This window comes from Ruditapes philippinarum, unplaced genomic scaffold, assembly GCF_026571515.1.
Source record: "Ruditapes philippinarum isolate M1 unplaced genomic scaffold, ASM2657151v2 ctg11972_1_1_1_1, whole genome shotgun sequence".
NCBI lineage: Eukaryota > Metazoa > Mollusca > Bivalvia > Venerida > Veneridae > Ruditapes > Ruditapes philippinarum.
In genome coordinates this window covers 40,071-63,742 of record NW_026854589.1, presented here as the reverse complement: position 1 = coordinate 63,742, position 23,672 = coordinate 40,071, and the positions used below count along the sequence as shown (strand labels likewise).

The 23,672-nt window shown below is 32.1% G+C and overlaps 1 protein-coding gene across 3 annotated transcripts in view; it reads right to left on the bottom strand.

Moving 5' to 3' along the window:
* The window catches only part of LOC132740526 (transcription initiation factor TFIID subunit 1-like), a 42,254-nt gene that overhangs the window by 15,869 nt on the left and 2,713 nt on the right, over positions 1–23,672 (bottom strand). The window contains exons 2-28 of one of the 3 annotated variants that reach the window (XM_060728448.1): positions 22,411–22,676; positions 21,891–22,011; positions 21,325–21,447; positions 20,677–20,778; positions 19,654–19,781; positions 18,466–18,595; positions 17,589–17,744; positions 16,658–16,866; positions 14,197–14,412; positions 13,480–13,708; positions 12,847–12,930; positions 12,290–12,411; positions 11,519–11,641; positions 10,837–10,905; positions 10,228–10,344; positions 9,524–9,697; positions 8,639–8,812; positions 8,101–8,291; positions 7,657–7,771; positions 7,037–7,178; positions 6,598–6,618; positions 5,576–5,706; positions 4,317–4,397; positions 3,389–3,511; positions 2,503–2,649; positions 1,954–2,150; positions 1,278–1,398 (exon numbers count right to left, since the gene is read on the bottom strand). In XM_060728448.1, the coding sequence (XP_060584431.1) occupies positions 1,278–1,398; positions 1,954–2,150; positions 2,503–2,649; positions 3,389–3,511; positions 4,317–4,397; positions 5,576–5,706; positions 6,598–6,618; positions 7,037–7,178; positions 7,657–7,771; positions 8,101–8,291; positions 8,639–8,812; positions 9,524–9,697; positions 10,228–10,344; positions 10,837–10,905; positions 11,519–11,641; positions 12,290–12,411; positions 12,847–12,930; positions 13,480–13,708; positions 14,197–14,412; positions 16,658–16,866; positions 17,589–17,744; positions 18,466–18,595; positions 19,654–19,781; positions 20,677–20,778; positions 21,325–21,447; positions 21,891–22,011; positions 22,411–22,530 (3,666 nt within the window). In that variant the 5' untranslated portion in view covers positions 22,531–22,676. The remainder of the gene's footprint in view (positions 1–1,277; positions 1,399–1,953; positions 2,151–2,502; positions 2,650–3,388; positions 3,512–4,316; positions 4,398–5,575; positions 5,707–6,597; positions 6,619–7,036; positions 7,179–7,656; positions 7,772–8,100; positions 8,292–8,638; positions 8,813–9,523; positions 9,698–10,227; positions 10,345–10,836; positions 10,906–11,518; positions 11,642–12,289; positions 12,412–12,846; positions 12,931–13,479; positions 13,709–14,196; positions 14,413–16,657; positions 16,867–17,588; positions 17,745–18,465; positions 18,596–19,653; positions 19,782–20,676; positions 20,779–21,324; positions 21,448–21,890; positions 22,012–22,410; positions 22,677–23,672) is intronic. The other 2 variants (XM_060728449.1, XM_060728450.1) reach the window with 2 other exon arrangements.

Here is a 23,672-nt window from a genome sequence, read left to right as displayed (position 1 = left end):
TCAATTGTGACCTTGACCTTGAGCTGACACATGGGCAACATGAATTCTGCACATCCCCTTGTTGAGGTGAATATTTGAGCCATGTTTGAAGAAAATCTTTCAATTAGTGTAGGACTTACAGAGCGGACACAACATACTGTGTAATATTTGATTGTTTATTATTTGACCTTCAATTGTGACCTTGACCTTGAGCTGGCACATGGGCAACATGGGTTCTGCACATCCCCTTGTTGAGGTGAACATTTGAGCCAAGTTTGAAGAAAATCTTTCAAGTAGTGTAGGACTTACAGAGCCGACACAACATACTGTGTAATATTTAATTGTTTGATATTTGACCTTCAATTGTGACCTTGACCTTGAGCTGACACATGGGCGACATGGGTTCTGCACATCCCCTGGTTGAGGTGAACATTTGAGCCAAGTTTGAAGAAAATCTTTCAAGAAGTGTAGGACTTACAGAGCGGACACGACATACTGTGTAATATTTGATAGTATTTGATATTTGACCTTCAATTGTGACCTTGACCTTGACCTGACACATGGGCAATATGGGTTCTGCACATCCCCTTGTTGAGGTGAACATTTGAGCCAAGTTTGAAGAAAATCCTTCAATTGGTATAGGAGTTATAGAGCGGACACGAAAATGGAGACGGACGGACGGACGGACGGACGGACCGACCGACCGACCGACCGACGCGAAAAAGCGAATCCATTATAGCCCCCCCACATTTTGTGGTGGGGGTATAATTATAAAAATGGTGTTTTTTTATGACTTTTATACATATAGAAAAGGATAAAATGGACTTCAAGATACAAGTTATCTTGAAAGTTTGACACTGCACAAATAATGTGGACAACATAGAATAGGAACAGTGACAGAATACACAAAGGTACAAAAAGTTTTTGAACATGAATTAATTTCCCAAATTATATAGATTTTTTCTTTAAGCTCTTCAGTGTAACATTATTGTTAGGATCAAATGAGTTTTCACAGTCATCTTTCTAAGGTTTTATATATTTCATATATTCCAGCAAAAACATTTTTAAAGCATTTTTGAGCATTTTTTTAGAGTAAAACATACTATACTATTTTTCAAGTAGAGTTAAATGTTATGGCCAGCTACACTGTATACATCCAGTGCATCAATAAGTTTACTAACATATGTGTAAGCCGAATTTCCAAATCATAAATAACCATCATATCTCCATAATTTCTTAAATTTTATACTAAAATATTGACTCATAAAGATAAATATTAAACAAACATCTATGATTACCTGAGAGCTAGTTTTCTTATTTGAGAGCATACTTTCTAAGTTTTTCCCTATCTCTTCAAACTCAGAATCCTCAGAACTTGAAGCTTCATCTGTAGATAGATGTTCCGCTGATGAGAGAATCCTGAAATATAAAATATAACTTCTCTCTCTTATCTTTCATCCACAATTCACAAATCTTATACAAATCTTGTAATCATTCATTTACAATTACAATGCTGATATTGTTTGGTAAAACTTATTCTCATATAATTTTGGAATAGTCCATTGTAAGGTAATTGGGTTACAACTTGAAAATTTTATAATTAACAGAGTTGTTCAGATCCCATCATTGTCTTGACCTACTTAGCTGTGTTCGTACCAGTTATTCCTATTCTGATAGCACATGCATGCCATTGTAAGAATTTAGCCTTAAATAGATTTAAACAAATGTTGGTAAACGTTTCACTTACTAAAATTATTGCCCATCCACTCTAAAGACAATTAAAATAATAAACTATAAGAATACTTAAGTCAATCAAAGAGCATGTATTCAATCTGTCAACCATGCTGTGCCTTTGTACATACACAGATACTATATACAATCTACCAAATGTATGAAGGAATTATTATAAAACTAATGACAAAATTTAAGTTCAGAATGAACAGATTTTATAAAGAATTAAAATAAGTCACAAACTTGTTCTGTAAGTCAAAGAGTCTCTGACACTCTTCCTTGTAACGTTCCTGGTGTTCTGCCACTGAGAACCTGTTACCTCGAGCAAACTTGTTCCAGCCCCCACCTTCCCCTATCTCCTGCTGGGCCGCAGCTTTAGCCTGCTCTGTCGACATTGTCCTCACTACATCAATCACCTCCCATCTTGATAGCTTCTTTATCTGTATAGTCATAAACAAATGATTGATAAAATACTACTTTCTCGTTTTAAGTTGATCAATAAAATTAATCTATAGTGCATCATTATATAACATTTGATAAGGTGAAATGTAAGAAAATAGCCTTATTAACTAATGAAATGTTAATAATATCAAAAATATTTTAGTGATTTCTAAATTGTTGACAATACATTCCCACACTGAAATAAAATTAATTTTATAAGTCTGGAATCTAACTTAATTAATTTGTCTTATAAAATATCATTTTCTGTTAAATTCATTATGTTGATTCTATATTAAGTCTCAAAAAATCAAATTTTCTCCTCTCTAAAAACAGAATATACATTGTATATACCTCATGTTCTGGTACACCATATTTTCTGAGAATATTTTTGGCATCTTTGAGGTAGAGTTTTCTCAGATCAGCATCAGTTCCTGTGACAGTTTTCTTCTGTGGTGTGTTATCTTTGCCCTCATCTCTCGGCTGTGGTTTGTTAGGTACCTAAATAGATCAGTCATATAAGCATTTCAATATGACGTAAAGACGGTTCTTAACGTAGTTAGTGTAATGTGCTATTTTCATAGATTTTCATATATGCTTTCCATTGATTTAAAATAAAACACATTCCATCTGTACAGAATGCTAATATCAGATGCATCAGTTCTATAACAAGAGTACTATGTTATGTTGATTTCTAAAAACAGTTAAAAACATTATCATCATAACATCATTTCACAGCAATTAAATAACTTGAACAAAATCAATACACTTTCAAAGACATTAAACAGTCAGCATATCATACAAAGGAGTAAATTATTTTTGTGTTAAAAAAAAAATCACAAATTAACAAGAGCTGTCAGTAAGACAGTTTGCTCAACTGTTCTTGGTGCTTGATCCTGAATAATATAGAATTTTGTAAGTTCAAAAAGGGCCATAATTCTGTCAAAATCCATGTTAGAGTTATAGGCCTTGGACAGTGAATTCCTATTATACTCTTTAATAAGAGTGTGAAGTTTAAACCTATTCCTTTCACAAGTTTTGGAAGCAAAACTTGCCTGCAAAAACTTAACCAAAATATGACTCTGCCGCCTGGTAAAGTCAAGCTCAAGATTTTTGTTAGCAAATAATAGGTGGAAAGTACATTTAGTAAAATCACTAAGTCTCTGTTGACCAAATGAATGATATCCCTTATGCAAATCAGCAACTATTTTCTCAATAAGACCTAACATGGAAGAAATACCTTGATATAGGAAAATCCTTCCCCAACACCAGTTGGGTCGGCTACACCATTGAGATCTAATAAACATTTGCCTTTCATTGCCGAGATATAAGCTCGTGTAGTGTTCCAGGGAGCTGTCTTCACCTGAAATAGAAGATATTGAATGAGTATAAGTTTAATACTTAAGTTTATTGAAAGAGTTGGATAATATTATTCTATTCAACAAGAAATGAACTTACACAAATTTAATATTCCATTTATCACATACCATAAATAAATACTGTGTGAAGTGAAAAAGAACCATTTTTCATTGACGCGGCTATAGCATTATGCTAACATTTAGCGCACTGTGACACTATGTTTACATAATGCAAATGGAGACACATCAAAATATATGCACTGCCGTACAATACCATTTTTTAGGAGTCGTAAAAGCAGCACTGGTATGTGACAAATAGTCATATCATATAACAAACTGCATTACAAGTCATTCAAAACATAACTGTTTGTGGAAAATGTAAATTAATACCACCTATAGATGTATATAAACATTTTAATCTTTATCAAGATAACTTCTCATAGCTTTAAAAATTACAATTACACTATTCTTGATTCTGATCAATACATTTGATTCATTGTTAAGTCTTAAAGTAAAAAAATGACCATTAACAGTTTAGTGGAAAGATACTTTTAATACTTTGCAACTTTGGTTATATAAACTTAAAACCATTTCCGCCATATAAGTCATTAAAAAAGTTATAATAACCAACAGTAAAATACAGAAAATGGTGGATATAGAAGAAAATGACCTTTAAAAAGTTTACTGGAAAGGTATTTTTTAATACTTTGCAACTTTGGTTATATAAACTTAAAACCATTTGGGCCATATAACTCATCAAAAGAAGTCTTTATAAACGATAGTAAAAGACAGAGAATGTATGATATATACCTCATCTTCAATCTTCATCTGTGTTTCCTCTTCATTATCTTCTTCAGGTGCTAGGAATGATTTCTCTCCATATCCTGCATCCTATATACACAAAACAGCAAGGTTACATCTAGTCTTAATATGAGAGAAGAATGTTTTACACACAGACCACCGATTAATGAAAATACATGTTTCTTTTGATAACCTAATATATACTTTTAAAGATTACAGTTGTAATATCTAAAAATCAAATGACCTTTATATAAATAGACAAATATAGAATTATGTTGTCACGCCTTTGTTATTCTCAGTTCTGTTATTACATACATTCAAGGCATTAAAAATTATATAAATGTTCAGCTAGAAAAAAAATATATTAAAAATCCTTAAAGATATACTATGCTCATCTTTGTATAAAATAATTTTATCGACGAAATTCATTAATATCTTAATTGTGACACTTCATATATATTTTAAGTTTCAAGCAAATACCTTTTCTAGTTTCAGAAATATTCAAATACATGTTAAAATTTAAGAATATTTTCTAAGTTAAAGGGACTCCACTGAGGTTTTTTGATATGACGGGACTGGAAATTCTTTTTTGAGATTATTACTCCATTTGATGTAGATCTATACTAATAACTTATGTGCAAAATTTCAGATCATTAGCTCACTCCGTTTTTCCAGAATGATTATTATAAGAGTGAAAAATGACCCAAAATTGAAAAGCATTTAAACGCTTTTCACTCAAACCGGACGGAGAATAGCACAAACATATGATTTTCAATGTATTTCTTGGTTATATTTTATTTATATTTCTGTTTTAAGTGCTCATGTTTATCTATGTGAAAAATTAAAATTTTATGTTTTTAGGCTTATAAACCGCAGTGGAGTTCCTTTAATTTTTGACCTTCAAGTGTGACCTTGATTTTAAGCCGGCAAAAGGGTAACATGTGTTATGCACATCACCTTGTTGAGGTGAACATTTGAGCCAAGATTAAAGGAAATCTTTCAATTAGTATAGGACTTACAGAGCGGACACAATATTCTGTCTAATATTTGATTGTTTGATATTTGACCTTCAATTGTTACCTTGACCTTGAGCTGACATGAACATTTGAGCCAAGTTAGAAGAAAATCCTTCAATTGGTATAGGATTTATAGAGCGGACACGATAATGGAGACGGACTGACCGACGCGACAAAGCAAATCCATTATAGCCCCCACCCCCCACATTTTGTGGTGGGGGTATAATTATATTAATATAAATACTATATTACCTTTAGTCTTTGTTCAGCAGCCAGCATGCTATAATAACCACAACATTGTTCTGGTGACACCATATTTCTCATCTCTTCCTCCGTCTTCAACCGGAAATCTGGCTTCAACACCCACCAGTTTGAATCCATTCCTATGTAAATCATCAATAACAACGTCAGTTTACAATATTTAGAAGCTTAGAAAAATTTGTATACTTATACAATTTTTTGTACTACATGGCTGTTGTCCACATCAGAATTATTTGTGTAGCATCTGAATTTGTGTAATTGATATGGTGATTTTGTCATAGAAAAAAAACATCATGAGATTGGCTTAGTGTCTTCCAAATAGGAGTCTTACAATTAAGACAGTATGTCGACTATCCAGCTTCGATTTCACAGAATGATGCCCCTTTAAGTCAATCTTTTTTTCATAAAATAGTTGAATAACATCTTCACATGAAGAAATTCAACATTCCTAAGGCAGAGTTAAACCTACATCTGTTGAGGGGCAAGTGATTCAATGATTTCAAAATTTTCAACTAGACCAAGGAAAAAACTAGACCAAGGAAAACCACCTAGATTTCATATTAGGGACCAAAGCCTTAATACTAGCAGTATTACTATACTAGTTCTAATAGCAAATCTGAATTCTTCAATAATTATTATGTGTTATATAAGTTAAAACAATACAATTTTTTTATTCCTTCATAGTATCAAATGGAATAAATATTTAAATCATATTTAAAACATTTTTTTTTTTACAGAAAGTTCAACAGTATTCAACATGTAAATATATAGGTTTATTCAATGTTCTATATAATAAATGAATTCCTTGTGCTTTAGTAACTATTCAACTGATGACAATAAGCCATCAAGCACAAGTGTGTGTGCGTGTGCAAGGTAAACAAATATGTAACTTCTACAAACAGAAATCCTTAAGAGCAAAAAAAGTGACCAGCAAACAAAATATAAAATAACTATAGTCACTTTCAACAATTCAGAGATAATTTCAACACTGCATCCTATTAAAGGAAACTTACCATATTGTCTAGAATAAATTTCTATATAGTCAAAACAAAGATCTTGTTACATTTCATATTTACATTTATAAATAAAAAATAATCAAACCACGGACAGAGCAATACTTTCAATTACTTTTTTTCCGTGTGTCAAAAGCCAAACTATGATACTTTTCGTAAAATACATGGACCAGACAAGGAAATGTGATAACTCCTTTTATAAATATTCAATGCAGATGACAAAATAATATGGTTATTATAAGATGGCCAATACAAAATATTACAACTGTATTGTTAAGTTTCTAAAGTTCTTCCACTGAAAAACTTTTCAAACCCATTATATCATTTTGTCCCTTTTTTTACATTGTATATTGGATATGTTCATTAATACATTTTTAAAGATATATTTAATATTCTTTATAGATATCATAGAAACGGCTAAAACATTATTAATACAAACCTGTTCGCTTGAAGTCTGCACAAAGTTTCAACCTTTTTCTTATACTGCTTTCAGAGTGGGAGGGGAATGCTTTCTTAATGTCATCCATTTTAATTCTCCTTGGGTTGTCTTTACTTTTCCAAAACAACCGGTATATAAACACCTGAAAAATTCAAAACAGATTTAATACACTCTCATAATAAAGTATCTGAAACACAAAATTATCAGATTTATCAATATCTGTATAATTAAGAACTATATTGAATGAATACTATAAATATTAACGCACGGAAGCTAATTGTCTGTTATTTAAAGAAAACTGGAACTCCTATCTTCAATTATTTCTATCTACCCGAAGTTAATAAATGCAAAAATCAGAATGAATTCTAGATTTAAAAGGAAATTATGCCTTTTTTGTTCAATAAGATGGCTGGTAAAATTGTTTGGGTTTTTTTCTGAGTCTTTACAACATGCAATACTTATGACAAAAAAAATGGCATAAGTTAAAAACCCTACATTGTGCTGTATCAAGCAATATATAATTTTTCAAGTTTTCCAAGATCAATTGAACCTCTTTTACATTCCATGCAAGCTTTATCAAAAACAGTTTGTTTCTTGTTGTTGTTTTTTTTTTCAAATACCTGAAGAAAATCTCTGATAAAATTATTTGCTCTCTTTGAATTTGGCCCAGGTACTTCATACAGAGGACTCTGTTGACCTACACAGAATATCGTCTCAAGATCACGGATATAAAATCTGAAATTATACAACAAAAAATAAATTCTAAACTGCTTTCCTTAATCACAAATACATAAAGATCTATAAATATCATTTATGACAATATTTGATAAACAAAAGTTGTTTTTTTGGAATACATAAAGTCAGAGAATACTTAATAAACAACAAAGAATATATACAAATTGAAGACAAATTGAAGCTATTATAATCACTGCTTTGATGTTGTCTTCATACAATTTAATGTACTAGCTCATTATCTAACACTGCATGAGTTACTCTTGCAGTGTTATGTTTTGTAAACTTGAAACAGAAATAACAAGAAGTAAAATGATAAATTGACAACATACTGGTTTCTGGTTCTTATAATGAGGAAGTCGGTGGCAGCCACTTTATGTTCATAGATTGGAGCTCTAAACATGTTGTTCTCTAAAGCCTGCTGACACTGGCCAGGAACCAGAGAACCTAGGAATGGAGAGGAATGGGCATACGCTATCTCTCCATATTTGTACTGTGGAGGTACACTATCTTTGCCTGGTTTCTAAAAATAGAAGGAAAAAATGACACAGTCATGTCCGAAGAAAAAAGTATTTATAAAGTACAAAGTTCAACTCCCATTAAAGCACATTTAGAAAGTTCCTGCACATAAAGAAAATGTTTTCTGAGCTAATACACAAACTTAATATGATATTTTCAACAGGTTGAAATATCAAACAGAACAAATATGAGATGTTTTGTACGGAAAAGGATTTTTATTAAGTCAAAAAAAGATGCATTTCTTGAAATTTCTAACTTCCTTTTTTCCTTTAATAAATTTTGTTAAACAGAAAGATTCAGCATTTCAAATTATATGTTCATGTATATATGTTCCCTGAAACAAAAACTTACCCTTTTATAATAATTTTTGATTTTTGTTGCCATGCCAATCTGCATCATCAGGGGAGGATACTCCTCCGAAAATTCACAAAGAATAAGTTCCCCGTCTTGACCGGTTAAATCCTGTGGTGTCCGCATGAAGAATATCTCACCACCTCCAAATGCTTGTCTTTCCTGATCTCTTAACTAAAAATTACCACACACAAAATATTTGAAACTGAAAATTCTTAACAAGTATTGAAGTAATAACATGCTCAAAATCACTTTCTCTTCCTTTCATTTTAATAACTTTAAATAGAGACATAGAATCTTTCACATACACTAAATCTTTACTTTGATTTAAAAAAAAAATCAAATATAATGCTTAAAAATATTCTCCGACACAAGAAATCCCTTGCAATATTTACGTGTAGTTGTTTAATTTGTTTCATGTAAAAAACAACTTTGTTATTAGCATTTAAGTTAGAGCAAACAGTTATCTGGTAAGTGCTCCAAGTTTCTGTACCAATTACAACTTATCTTACAAATCATACAAGTAGCTGCCAAAATTTCATGACAGAACATTTTAAAATAAATCTTCAAGACAAGCATATGCTCTGCTTACATGTTTTAAATCCTAGGCTCACAGACCTGACAACATCATTATCTTTACTCATACAGAATAACAAGGTTACTTGTGATGCTACATATAATCTTTTTACAGAATACATAATGTCCTTCACTTTTCTTATTTGTGAACAAATATGTCGTTGACCTTCTTGATGTTAAACAGAGTCATGGAAGGGACATGGAATTTTTCATTATTTACAAACTAAATATATTTGAAACTGAAAATTCTTAGAGCTTTTGTGTCATGTACAGAATTTAACAAATAATATCATATTCAAGATTACTTACCCTCGCTTTCCTTTTGATAACTTTAAACAGGGAGTCGACAGAGTGTGGACCATGAGTAGCTAGAGCACCGTGTGAGTATTTCTTTAAAGGGTTACGATGAAATGTCCGTAGTTTAGTCTCACTGAGGAATGTCGGGAAGAACGGTTGTTGTAACTCAACAGCTGGCGTAGAGTGCTGGAATTGTACAAAAAATTTTGTAAACATAAAACTAGTATGTACTCAAAGAAAAGGTTATAAAGACAAATATCAAAGCACTAGACAGCTTATTTTGTTTATAAAAAAATCTAAGATTGTGGAGATATTCATCAAAAGGCAAAAAATTAATTCTGAGCTTGAATATAGGTACATATTTATAATTAACAGAAGTATTTTTAATACGACCATGTCTGTTTCATATAGTGGTTGCTATTATGGCATATAAGTCAGTTATGAACATTTTTCCTACCACAGGGGAAAAGCTGCTATTACAATTTGATAATAAGTCATATATTTTATACAGATTATGAGAATTATATGTAAAAGTTTGAAATGATGTCCATTAGAGGTGCGTTACCTTTAATCAGTAACTACTGACATTTCTATCTAAAATCATTCTATGAAAATAATTAACAAAAACCTGTCACAAATTTTAATATGAATAAGAATACAAAAATCTTTTAATTATTTCATTGTATTATGAACTATATACATGAGAAATTATTTACCTGTATAAGATTAACACCCATGTTAGATCGTAGAGCTGTATCTAGTAGTTTAGGGTTATAAAACTCATCATTTGACATATTGAATGGATCAATGTTGGAATTACTCTGTTGTGTATTCTGGGGGAAAAAATAATTTTTGCATATCAGGAAATATTTACAATAAAAACTAAAAACTACAAATGTCGACACAATCTATAAACTTTGGTGATCATACCTTTATTTATCCTAATCTGAGTGCTTAATATAATACCAAAATGACTGCTAAAAGAAAATACAATTTACAAAGTATTTCAACAATTTATAAATTAAAGTTTGAATTTCAAAAGCATGATATTCCAGGCATATTTATGCTTATTTTCAGACCTTTAGAAGATTCAAACAATCCAAAAATTAGTATCAATTACGACAGGAAAAGTAATAAGATTGAAAGTTAAGCTGAAAACTTAGATGTTGTTTACATATGCTTTTAATTAGTGTGGAACTTTGTGGTTTTTAACAAAACAAAACAGTTTTAATCTGAAACTGGAGTTGACTTCTATATTCATATTTATGTTATTAAGGTGAAAATGTGTACAAACATGTAAGAGTTACAGCCCCTTGAATACTTACATCTTCCTCCTCCTCATCCTTGATAATACCTGCCTTTCCTAGTAAAATACGAGATTTCTTCACCTCTGACTGAAATATTCAAATATTTACCAATAAACATTCCATCTATTACACACTGCACTTTATAGAAATACTTGACTATAAAATACTTCTAAGATAGAAAAAGAAAACTGAACAGAAAAAGAATTCTAGCAAGAACTTAAATATTTCCCCAAAAAGACCATGTTATTAAGCTGTTGAAAAGTGAACATTTTGAAAGCATTTGATTACAAGACAAATGACATGTAATTAAAGTATTCAAGATTTTAATATGGCAAAATTCTGAACACCTCTATCCAACATTTATTAGATTTTGTTGTTTATAAGGTTTTATAAGTTTTTTTATGCTAGAAGTGTGAACTGATTTAAGAAGAATTCTACCAAGCTATTTTTGATAAACCAAGTAGCATACAAAACACATTATAAAAATGAAGGAAGACTGCAACAGCACATGTATTTGAAAATGAAATGAAACAAATGTACTTGTATGAATCAACAACAATGTAAACACATATTTGATCAAAGTACTAATCTCAAAACTACCATGTCTACAAAAAAAATTCATACTCTCCTATACCTGACATGATATACATGAAATTTGGAATCATGACTACATAAAAGTACAACAAAACTATTAGACTACCTTCTCTTTTTTGGCTGGTGTCTCCGGTGCACTCGGATCTTTATCTTCTGGTATCTCCAGTATAATATTGTCATCATTAGGATCTATGGTCAATGTCTTTGGGGATGGAATGTAATCCATGTTCTAAAATATTTAATAAAATACTACTTAAATTCTTGAATAACATGTCAAACTTAGTTGTTGTTGTTTTTCTTTTAAAGTCTTTTCTTCTTTTTTTGTTGTTTTTGGTTTTTTGGTGTGTCTTTTTTTTTGGAGGGGGTGGGTTGAGGGTTGGTCATACTAACACAGTCAAGATGTATAAATGACTTAAAAGTTGAATGTGTAAAAGGTTATATATGAATTCAGACTTGAATTATAATACCAAAATTCACTTTTGAAAAAATGAATTCTGAGATCAGCTAACATCTTCATTATTTTCAAATAACAAGTTTTTGATCATGACTTAAAACAATTTTTAACCATACAATAATGCTGTAAGCTTTTCATAAGCCTTCTGTATTATATTTACCAGATGTAATAATACACAGTAAAGCTTCATTTATCAGTAAACTAAACAAAGACTGGTCTTTACATGCAGGACTAAATTGGACTTACAACTCTATCGTTCAATAGATAATCATACATTTTTATAATAAAGAGTCATACATTTTTAATCAAACAACCACAATAGCTGATATTGATAAAATTTCATTGGATAACAGGGATAATGGCCATTCTGCTTTCCCCTACTCCAGGATAGAGGCCAAACTACAATATACTAGCATAGGTTACCTCGGCATCCCATATAATCTCATCTTCCCAGTTACCATACACAAGATCTTGGTTCTCTATTGGAAATATAGAAAACCACTTGTTGTTTTTACCCTGCTCTGTCAGACATCCTCCTGGTGTTTCTGTAAACAAGCAAGAAATAATTTCAAAATTTCTATAAAATCATTTTTCACTCCTTATAAAGATCTGAAACAAAGTGATCCCTAGGAAGCATAATAAGAATCGTTTTAGAATATGTGAGTCCTTTTGAAATGGCATCACATTTTGAAAGTGAATAAGTCTATTAAGTCTGTAGTGAATGACTTTGATAGTTCCTAAGAAAATTGACCTTAACAAAAGGGGTAACAAAGGAAACTAAGGAATAGCAGTTTTGTGGCAATCATACAGCAAAATTGTAATACCACTCATATGTACAATATACAAAAAAATGCATATGATTCATACATAAATACATTTTTTTTTCACATAAATGAATAACAATTAGATGATGTTTCTAACTTTAAAACATGATGTACTGTAGTATGTAATGGTAAATAAATATTTGAAATAATACTAACCTGGTTTTTGTCCAAACTGCCCAGATATAGATCTCATGATGGGTAGATTGCCAGGTCCTAACCTTGTCTGTAATCCAGGACGATCTGAAATACAGATTGTGTCAATAAATACAATACTCCTCTACGAAAAACTAATGTGAACATTGACGTCCTAAATAAAGTCATGTGACTATTGTTTAAATCACCGAAGAGAAACAGTTGGAGCATTGATACAATCCAATTTCAATAAAAAAATCTTTAAATAAATCTGTTTGTCTTATCATTTATATATGCATGGTCAGTTACTAAATTTACTAAATGTGATCATGTACAGGAAAAGAGACATTAAAACATTAAAAACTGACAATTTGCTATCTTAGAAGAAAAATTTTAATGATTTATTACACAAGTTTTATAAGGAAGAAGTTCATATTCACCAAATTTTACTTTTGTAACTGCCCTGGATTCTAAAATCCTCCAATATAATTAATTATAAATGTCAAACAGTAGTCCAAGTATTAAGACTTATCAAAGAGACATCAAGATAACATTGGATAAGCTACAATAAGATAGACAGTTCAAGCCAATTTAATTAGGATAGTCAAACAGTCTATGCTGAAAACTCCTAAATCCTCTAGGCTTATAATATCTTACACTGCTGGAGATAGTGGGCAGCTGTTCTGTGGCTAGTACTGGGGATCCAGCCCGCAGCTAGTGGTCTCATTTTCTGTGCCTGCATCACTCTCTGTCTGGCCTCCTCACCACTCCAGATTATATCGTCCTCCCACTGTAGCTGTGTTATCATGAGGAAGGCCTCGTCTGGAATATCTGGTGGTGGTTCATGTTTCACCACTGCTTCATCCTCAGTTACAGGCTCTTCTTTCTATTGAAAAAATATGAATATGAATATTATCAAGCATAAAACAAAATTCATCACTTATAGCATATTACATAAGTACAGTAAAAATATTACAATTGCATGGGTGCAAGTTAAAAATTATCAAAAACCCTTAAAACACTGAATTTAGTTTTACTTCAATTAATTTTATATAGGAAAAAGGTTGCTGTCAGGAGTAGAAAAAAACCTGAACTTTTGGAAAATGCCTGAAAACTTGTACCCATGTAATTGTTTAACATTTTCTAAAGAATTCTAAAAGACAGGAACAAATAAAAGCTGTACAAAATAACATTGTTATAATAAACAAGTTCTAAATTAAGAAATATTAACAACATAAAAAGTTTACTGCAACTGGATTTCTTCAACAGTTTTCAAATAATGTTGTCATTTTTTATCATCATTTTCTTTTTCTATATATGCAATTAGAACTTGAAAACAGCATATTGAAATGCACTTTCAAAATTCATACTTACAATCTCTTTAGCTGCCATTCGTTCTTCATTTTCTTTTTTAACCTTAAACCCATAGTCAAATCCTTCCCCAGTTTCATTGATCCCTAACATGTCGTACCAGTACTGGGCTGGGCCATACCTCCACGGGGCTACATCAATGTCACCTTCTTTTGTACCACCCTCAGATTTCTTGTCAGATTTTGATACTGACCCTGATTCCTTCATCTTTAATAGCTCCTGTAAATATATGAGATGTTTGAAGAAATAATTGTAATAATAAATATCAGGGCTCTCGTTTGCTAAAATTTAGGGCCGAATATGGGCTCCATTCCCACATAAAAATAGTGTGTTTTTTCCCCCCTTAAACCATAAAAATTCTGACTCGAAAATAATACTTAACGGCCATAGATCAGGGATCATGTTTTTAAGTTGAATTTTTTAAAAAGTATCAAAGCTGTATTCAATTTCATTAGACTAAATTTCATTAACCTAAATATTTCATGACAGCAGCTTATTGTTGATAAATTTGTTAAATGAATCTTGTTTTCACTTGTTTTTAATGAATTAATTTTCTTCTATTGAAATTCCCCCATGAACGAAATAATAAGCATTTTACAACTACTTTGTGCATGCACCATCCACTCTTAAGAAAATATACAAACATGTTTGTTTCAATCAGATATTTTACAATTACTTTTTTTTCAAAATTTAAGCAATACTTTTGTAAATTACCGGCAGCAGATGTACAGCTTTATAAACTTTTAAACTAGTATTGTGCACAGTTATTGAATTATAGCATGAATAACTATTAGAGTGAGACTAAAACAGGATTGGAGCACCACACTGAAAACATTATTCCGCTATATCCCTGACAAGGCGTTTGAATGATAAAATGCTAAAATCTCTTAAATTCTCACCCAATGGAATGAACTTTAAAACGTCTAATTCACGTCTCCACACCGATTTATAAATGTATATACAATAATGAATGGAACAAGAGCTGTCGGTAGGACAGCAACGCTCAACTATTCTTAGTGCTTGATAGTAAAAAAAATTCTTGATACAATTACCTCCTCCTGTTTACAGGTTGGGGTAATGATTGTGAACAAGTGTGCAAAGTTTCAAAGCCATATGTCAATGGACTTTGAAAATATTTGAACTATTACAAAAACTTTAACGTAAATTCTAAGTCGAAAAAGGGGCATAATTCTGTCAAAATGCTTGATACAGTTACCTCCTCCTGTTTACAGGTTGGGGTCATGATGGTGAACAAGTGTGCAAAGTTTCAAAGCCATATGTCAATGGACTTTGAAAAATATTTGAACTATTACAAAAACTTTAACGTAAATTCTAAGTCGAAAAAGGGGCATAATTCTGTCAAAATTCTTGATACAGTTACCTCCTCCTGTCTACAGGTTGGGGTCATGATGGTGAACAAGTGTGCAAAGTTTCAAAGCCATATGTCAATGGACTTTGAAAATATTTGAACTATTACAAAAACTTTAACGTAAATTCTAAGTCGAAAAAGGGGCATAATTCTGTCAAAATGCTTGATACAGTTACCTCCTCCTGTCTACAGGTTGGGGTCATGATGGTGAACAAGTGTGCCAAGTTTCAAAGCCATATGTCAATGGACTTTGAAAATATTTGAACTATTACAAAAAACTTTAACGTAAATTCTAAGTCGAAAAAGGGGCATAATTCTGTCAAAAATGCTTGATACAGTTACCTCCTTCAGTCTACAGGTTGGGGTCATGATGGTGAACAAGTGTGCCAAGTTTCAAAGCCATATGTCAATGGACTTTGAAAATATTTGAACTATTACAAAAACTTTAACGTAAATTCTAAGTCGAAAAAGGGGCATAATTCTGTCAAAATGCTTGATACAGTTACCTCCTCCTGTCTACAGGTAGGGGTCATGATGGTGAACAAGTGTGCAAAGTTTCAAAGCCATATGTCAATGGACTTTGAAAATATTTGAACTATTACAAAAACTTTAACATAAGTGGTTACGCCGACGCGGACACCAACGCCGACGCCGACGCTCGGGTGACTACAATAGCTCTACTTATTCTTATCGAATAGTCGAGCTAAAAATGTAAGAATCAGCGCAAAAAAACCCAACGATATTTGTCTATTTTGTGATCATGATTTCTGCAAGCGTCTAGAGGTACGGCTTCAACACTGTATTGAGTTAAATCATTTCAATTGTAAATAATTTATATGAGCCGCGTCACAACAAAACCAACATAGTTTGTTTGCGACCAGCATGGATCCAGACCAGCCTGCGCATCTGCGCAGTCTGATCAGGATCCATGCTGTTTGCTATCAGTTTCTCTACTTGTAATAGAGTTGGTAAGCAAACAGCATGGATCCTGATCAGACTGCGCGGATGCGCAGGCTGGTCTGGATCCATGCTGGTCGCAAACTCACTATGTTGGTTTTGTCATGACGCGTCTCAATTATTCTGTGCACTCTATACCTCATCACTTGGAGCAAGTTCCTCTGGTAGTGCTGGTCGCCCCATGTTCAATTTGATCTTTGTATTAAACAGCTGGGCTACGTAATCATCATCTTCATCATCATCATCGTCCCCTACACCACTGATACCACTGTCTGATTTATCCTCCTGGGAACCAGTCATTTCTACATCCTTGATGTCTTGATTCCTGGCCTCAGGCGGTTCTTCAACTTCAGAAAGGAAAAAAAAATCTATTGAACTCTATTGAGTGTTATTAAGAATTTTTTAGTTTTGTTTTGTCATATTATGCTGTTCTTAATTAATAACCCAAGTTTACATTCATTAAAACATGTTTCCCTATAATGGATGTCATTTTAAAAAGCTCTTTCAGTAATAAGCCAAATAGTATATATTCAGGGATTTTTTGGGGCTTATTTTATAGCTGATATTATGTCATATTCCCAATTGTAAATAGTGTATTATTTTCCCAATCCACAGGAAAAAATTCCAAATTGAAAGTTACAAAATAAAAATATTGAACAACAAATTCTAAAATCTTTAAAAATAAGGGCTTCTTCACTGCTGAAATGTTTGAAGATGCCATCTTAGACAGTGACTCTTTGCAATCATTTAATCACTGCAAAATTTAAGCCATGCATTTTCCCCCAATTTTTAACAAAACATCGCTGAAATTCTCAATTCCATGGGTATGGGTCATGTTCCCAAAATCCTTAAAAAAAAACCCTGATATTTGTTCAAATTTTGTTTAACATATATCAATAAATATGACAATGGTTATACACAACTCTGTATAAAGATAATAAAAAATACCTTAAAAAACTTTATTAACATATATATGGAAGCCTGGAATATAAGTTTTTTACTAAATCTTCCAATGTTTCAATGATCTTACCCCTTAAAGAAAATGTAGGTGTAGAATACAAAGAGATACCTTTAATTTCAATATCTGATGAAGGTGTTGTTGACTCAGACTCAGATTTGACAGGCTCAGTGGATAATGTCTCTGTTGGTGGTGGTGGTGTTAGTTTAGAGGCTTCAGGGTCTTCCTTGATATCTTCAGTTTTAGGGGTTTCTGTTTCTGTCTTACCTATCCAGCAAGAAAAACCACATGAAATATAGTATATCACAACTTTCCCCCCTCAGATAGTTTAAACATATTTATCTAAGCGTGATTGCGAAACAAGCTCTTGCAACTTATATTTATTACTTTTGAGTCCAACCAGTCCTGGTGTTATATAAAGAAACATGGTCGTGACCAGATTAAGGCACGAACCCATGATCACTGGGTTAAGAGGTAGACACTTTTACCACTAGGCCACCGCTCCCCCTCAGATACAAATATTTCATTGTAAAAGTGATCTGATGATTTTATACTGGTAATTAATATTTATGTATCCATTCTGTTAATTACCAGAAGACAATAAAACTTCACAAGCCCCATGATTTTTTTTCAAAACAGAATTCTAATCAAGGGGAGATTACTCCACAGTTATTAAATAACAATCAAAGCCAGAAAACTTGCAGTAGTCTTTAATGACCTTAGTGACCAGATAACATAAACTGTGCTAAAGTCTGAACTTCCCCGACCTCCAACTTAAAAGTTTTACAGCAAAAGTAAGTGCCCCTACATTACACTGTTTTGTCAGTCTTCAGACAGACATGTGACAGCAAGACAGTGCTATGAATGGACATATGCTAATCTATATGCCTCCTCCCCCTTTATAGTGGGGGCATATAAACAAGAATATCATACAGGATATAAGGTAAATGAGAGATATTGAAATTATCCTATATAAGCAATAGCGTACCAGCTTCTTTTTCTTTGCCCTTTTCATCTTTCTTTTTATCTTTGTCTTCTTCGCCCTCTTTTTTCTTCTTCTTTTTCTTCCAGATGTGTGGATGGTAAACAGGCTTGAACAATCGTGAGAAACGCAAAACCTATACAGACAAAAAAATAAATTTTTATTATAACTTACTTTGGTATTAGACACCAATTTTTTGTATTTTGCGAATTTCAGGTTTTTTTCTTACATTTTTTATATCTATACTTATACATTATATTTTTGAACACACTTTTCCTTATCTCTCTATCAGTAAAATGGCTTATTGTTTTATCAGTGATGTGGTTTAACCCTTACTATGCTAAATAACTCAAATGGTCTTGTCCATTTTTCAATCTAGGCAAAACCATTTATCTATTTTAGGGAAAACTTCAGGTATTGACAGCGGACAATGAGAGCATGTTCAGACAGCACCACCACCAGATGTACCGGGTGACACTGGTCTGCACTGGTCTCATGGGATGATTCAGTGGCCACCAGCCACCAAGATAAGGGCTAAAGCAGCTTTAAACACATTTTAATATAAGAAATGAGAATGACATTCTACATGAAGTTTTTTCATAACATTGATTTAGAAATGGTAGTTGTTCACATAACCATATGTTTGATTCTCAAAAGAGTTGTATCATAGAATGTCTCTGTTATTTAACACATATGAATATTGCATGTAAGCAGGGTAAAGTGTTCCAAAACAAAACATTATTCTGTTTTAACAGGGGTTTTTAACTGTAAAGTAATGATTTTGTGCATGCATAATTCATTTTTAAGGAAAAACACAAACATTTTCTTTTATACAGTTATTTTGAAAATATTCTTTTAACAATACCTTAGTAAAGTAGTCAGCAGAAAAAATAGTTTTCAGTGTAAAAACCAGTTCAGATCATAGAGAAAGTTTGTCAAGAAAACCCTATAAGTCTATTTTTCTCTTGACCAATTAATGTGAAAAAATATAAGTTTTGAAGGGAAAAACTCAATAAAAACATCATTTTTGTACATATTTTTAATTTTTTATATTGCTTTTCTGTTCTTTTAATAATCATGGAATACTCTATCCACATTTTGTTTGTATATCACCAAGATATCACGTTTTTATCTATGACAAGTATCTATGACTGTATGACAAATGTATGTAAATATATATGTATATATATCCACCTGGTTTTTCCTGAATTCTGGGAAGTACTTAGTAACGTCAGCATCCTTCAGTTCTGGAGGCAACATGGCTGCAAGCGGGGTATTTAGGGAGGGTGATAACTGACCCATTCCTGCCATACCACTAGAACCTATAAACAAAATATTTTCTACTTGAAAGTGTTTAACTTTATTATAACAGATGTCTTTTTTCCTAAATTCAATACAGCATACATCATACATTTGCTTACGTTTGTTTGTTTGTTTTGATTGAGCTTTAAATCACACGGACACAGTAAACATTTGCTTATGTTTTTTGTTTAACTTTCTTTTTTATTTCTGTTTTTAGAGATCTTCTGTTTTGCTATAAAAGTTCTTCATAGCATATGTAGATATATGTAGATGTTGGATAATGCATTGCTGCTTAGTCATGTGCTGATTTAGAGGCAGGAGGGATAAAGAGATTATTCCCCACCCCCACTCTGGAATATGCATTACCCCTTGCTTAAATTTTGCAACACTCTCTGATAAAAAATCTCAGATCTGCAAATGTTAGTTGTCACAAACAATGAAAACTTTTTCAATACAGGTAAACAACAAAGACAACTTGTACAGCAAAATTAACATCTCTAGAATTTAGATCCAAATAGGAAACTGCTTTTGGAAGCTTGTGGACATAATAAGAAAAGCTCACCTTTGAGCACAAAGTGATATGTTGAGTTACAAAGAATCTTCAATTAGAGCACTCATTTTCACCCTTTCTGAAACTTTAACTCCAGGACAACCTAGCGGTAGCTTAAATTTTCTTTGGGACCAAATATCACAAAAGGGAGATTATTAGAATTTCATAAATCTAAAAAAAAACACAATAAGCTTTATTTTGATTATTATATTATTTTTATGAAATAAATCTGAGCTACTTTCCTGTACTGTAAAATACCTGGCACATGGCAAGCATGCTGATTGCTAAATTGACATTAGTTTATGTTCAGGAAGCTGAAATGCCATGATTTGTTATATAATATTTGAGTCAGTAAATAAAAAGACCTGTTGTTGGTTTAACATCAGGTTTTAACTGAACTGGGAGCCAGGTTGGTGGGGGCATCAGCTGAGAATCTTTATCATCATAGTCATCATCTTCATCATGCTCTGTAATACAAAAATCTTAGATATAAGAGAATTTAATTAATCATATAAGGGAATTTAACTAAACATGCAAGTAGAGCAAAAGTATCTGTATCATTAACAACACTTCACCTTTGGTCACATTAATCTACAATGCTTTTAAAAGCATCTATTAAAAAAAGCCATAATATAGAGATTGTCTATTATATAAAAGCCAAGTTAGAGCATTTACAATACTTGAACATTTTACAACTGTTCCAGTGTAGATGTAAAAATGTCTTGTTGTCAAATGGCAGGCTGTGTAACTTTTAAGATTTGTAAAATTTTTTTCTTCACCATATTTTACTTCCATGTGCATTGTTACTTTGGATGTAGGAAAAAAAGCAAAATTGTCAATTCAAACTGGTCGAAAAGCTCCAGTTTCCATCAATGCATTATCTAATTATAACAATAGAACTTTGCTTCCTCTGTTAGATATACATATACAGACAGCTTTCTCAAATGATATAATTCAATACATGTATCTTTGGCAGTTTTTATCACTCACATCCAATGTAATAGAACACCAACCTTGTTTTAGCATATGCATTGAGGACATTGCTTGGCTGATCTTAGCCTTATCTTCTTCTTCCTCATCCGCCACCTCAACAATGTCAGAAAAATCCACAGCATCACTGGCCTTCTTCTCATAATCTGTATCATGATACCGTATTCTCATATATTAGACATGATAATGTTTCCATCACATTCAACAAATGAATAAATTATGGTTAATCATTATAATAAGGATATGTTTGAATAAATGAATGAAGCATAAACAATTAACTTTAAATAAAGGCATGATGCTCTGTCTTATATAAAAAAAACAAAAATCATTAAATTTATAGCCCTACAGAACACAGAAATCATTTTTATCATAGGAATATTTAATGACAAGAAAATCATAATGGTTGGCAGTCATCATAAAAGTTGACATGGTTTAGAAAATTCCACAAATAACGACATCTCCACTTGTAAGTATAGTAGGAAACTTTTAAATTAAAAAAAGTTTTATGATTCTGCCATCATTGAGCTTAAACAAAAATGTAAGTTTGTACTACAATGTAAATAACCAACTAGTGTGTATGAAGCGCTACCTTGGGATGAATCATTACTACTTTCCCAGGTATCCTGAATTTGTTCCGAGTCATCAGTGATCTCCCTAACAAGGGAACCTATACCAAGTGCACTGAGTGACCCTAGATGCTTCTTTGATTCCTGTTAATACAGATAATGCTGCATGTCTAGGCAATCAATTTTCAAAATCATTTTAAAATATCGGAATAAATTAACTGGAATTTACATAATGTAGCTTTCACAGTCAGTCAGTAAGAAAATAAACTACAGAAATAGTTCCATTATATATGCCCAATAACAAAATAAAACTTACAATCATTATTCTAATTTTTAAAACAAGTATTGGCCTCCTCTATCAAAGTATCCAATGAAAAAAATCTTAGCCAAAAAAGCAATAAAATATTTTTAATTTAAACTGTGATAACATCAACAAAGCAACTGAGATCAAACAAGTAGGTTACTTATAAGCGCTAAAGGGTGTTAATTGCAACATAACACAATGTTATTTCAAGGACATTAATAAAGTTATTTTTTGTTCACCTCATCAAGGAAATCTTCTTCCAGTTCCCCTTTCTCATCAATGTTACCAAAGAGAAACCCCGTCAGAGAAGATACAGCCACCTCCTGAAAGTGTTGTTCCGACTCATCAACATCCATCATGTTAATATGAATGATTACATTCCTGATCTAAGATGACATGTACAGTGAACATTGCTGTCTTAGAAAATCCGATTTGTTCCATTTAAGGCAGAATCGTTGAGTTTTCATCTTCACTATGTCACTTTAGAACTGTAGGGTATAATTCACTATAAATAAACAAAATATTATGCATGTAAAATGAAAACCTCTTAAAGACATGAAAAAACTTGTACATAAATAGCTTGAATCATATACATTTGGGGGAATTTAAAAACGTTCAATAAACTATATGATAATATCACATACAACTTTTAAATTACAAGTCTACTTTGACTGACGTAAATTCATGCCACCTAAATATGGAAATATGCCAATATCGACTTGTGATCTTGTTTGTTTGTTTGTTTGTTTGTTTGTTTGTTTGATTTTACGCCTTTTTCCAACAGTATTTCAGTCATATAGACGGGTAGTTTCCTAACCATCGTTCCTGGAGAGTTACACCAGTACTAGACTACCTTCCTCCGCGCTAAACTACCAAAGCATCTCCCGGGGATCGAACCCACGCCAGAGAGGTAACTGGATTAGAAGTCATCAACTCGAACCCCTCGACCACGGAGGCTAAAAAACCCTTCTTTGTAGAGGCCGAGAAAAGGCTGCTTCCCCAACCAAAGTAGCCTCTTTTTTTTCCTGTTTGGTCCTCAAAATTACCTAGTCTAAAACTCTTTTAAAATTTTCCATAGAATTTAGAACAAAATTAAATGATGGTGTTGAATTAAGGTCTTTTACTGGCAAATTACTGCCTTATTAGTATTTCCCAGTGCTTTTTGTTTTTCTATTTTGAAGAACTTGTTAAAAATATTGTGTGTTAAATTTGAGATCCCTTTTCCCAAAGTATGCCAAAATCATGCATATTTCCCCAAGAAAAGGCTGAGGCCCCTTCCCCAAAATTGGTGTTTTGGCCTTGTGTCAATATCATTGGAAATATTGGATTTTGTAGCTAAAGATACTTCAGCGAACAGGTTTTATAGTAGTGCTAGACCTGTTCGCTGAAGCCAATCCCGTATCAAAAGTCAACCAGAACCGTGACATATTTATATCATGCTGTAATTCAATAAATTTGGGTGATCTGGACAAAAGCTATTTTAATACAGGTAGTTACATAT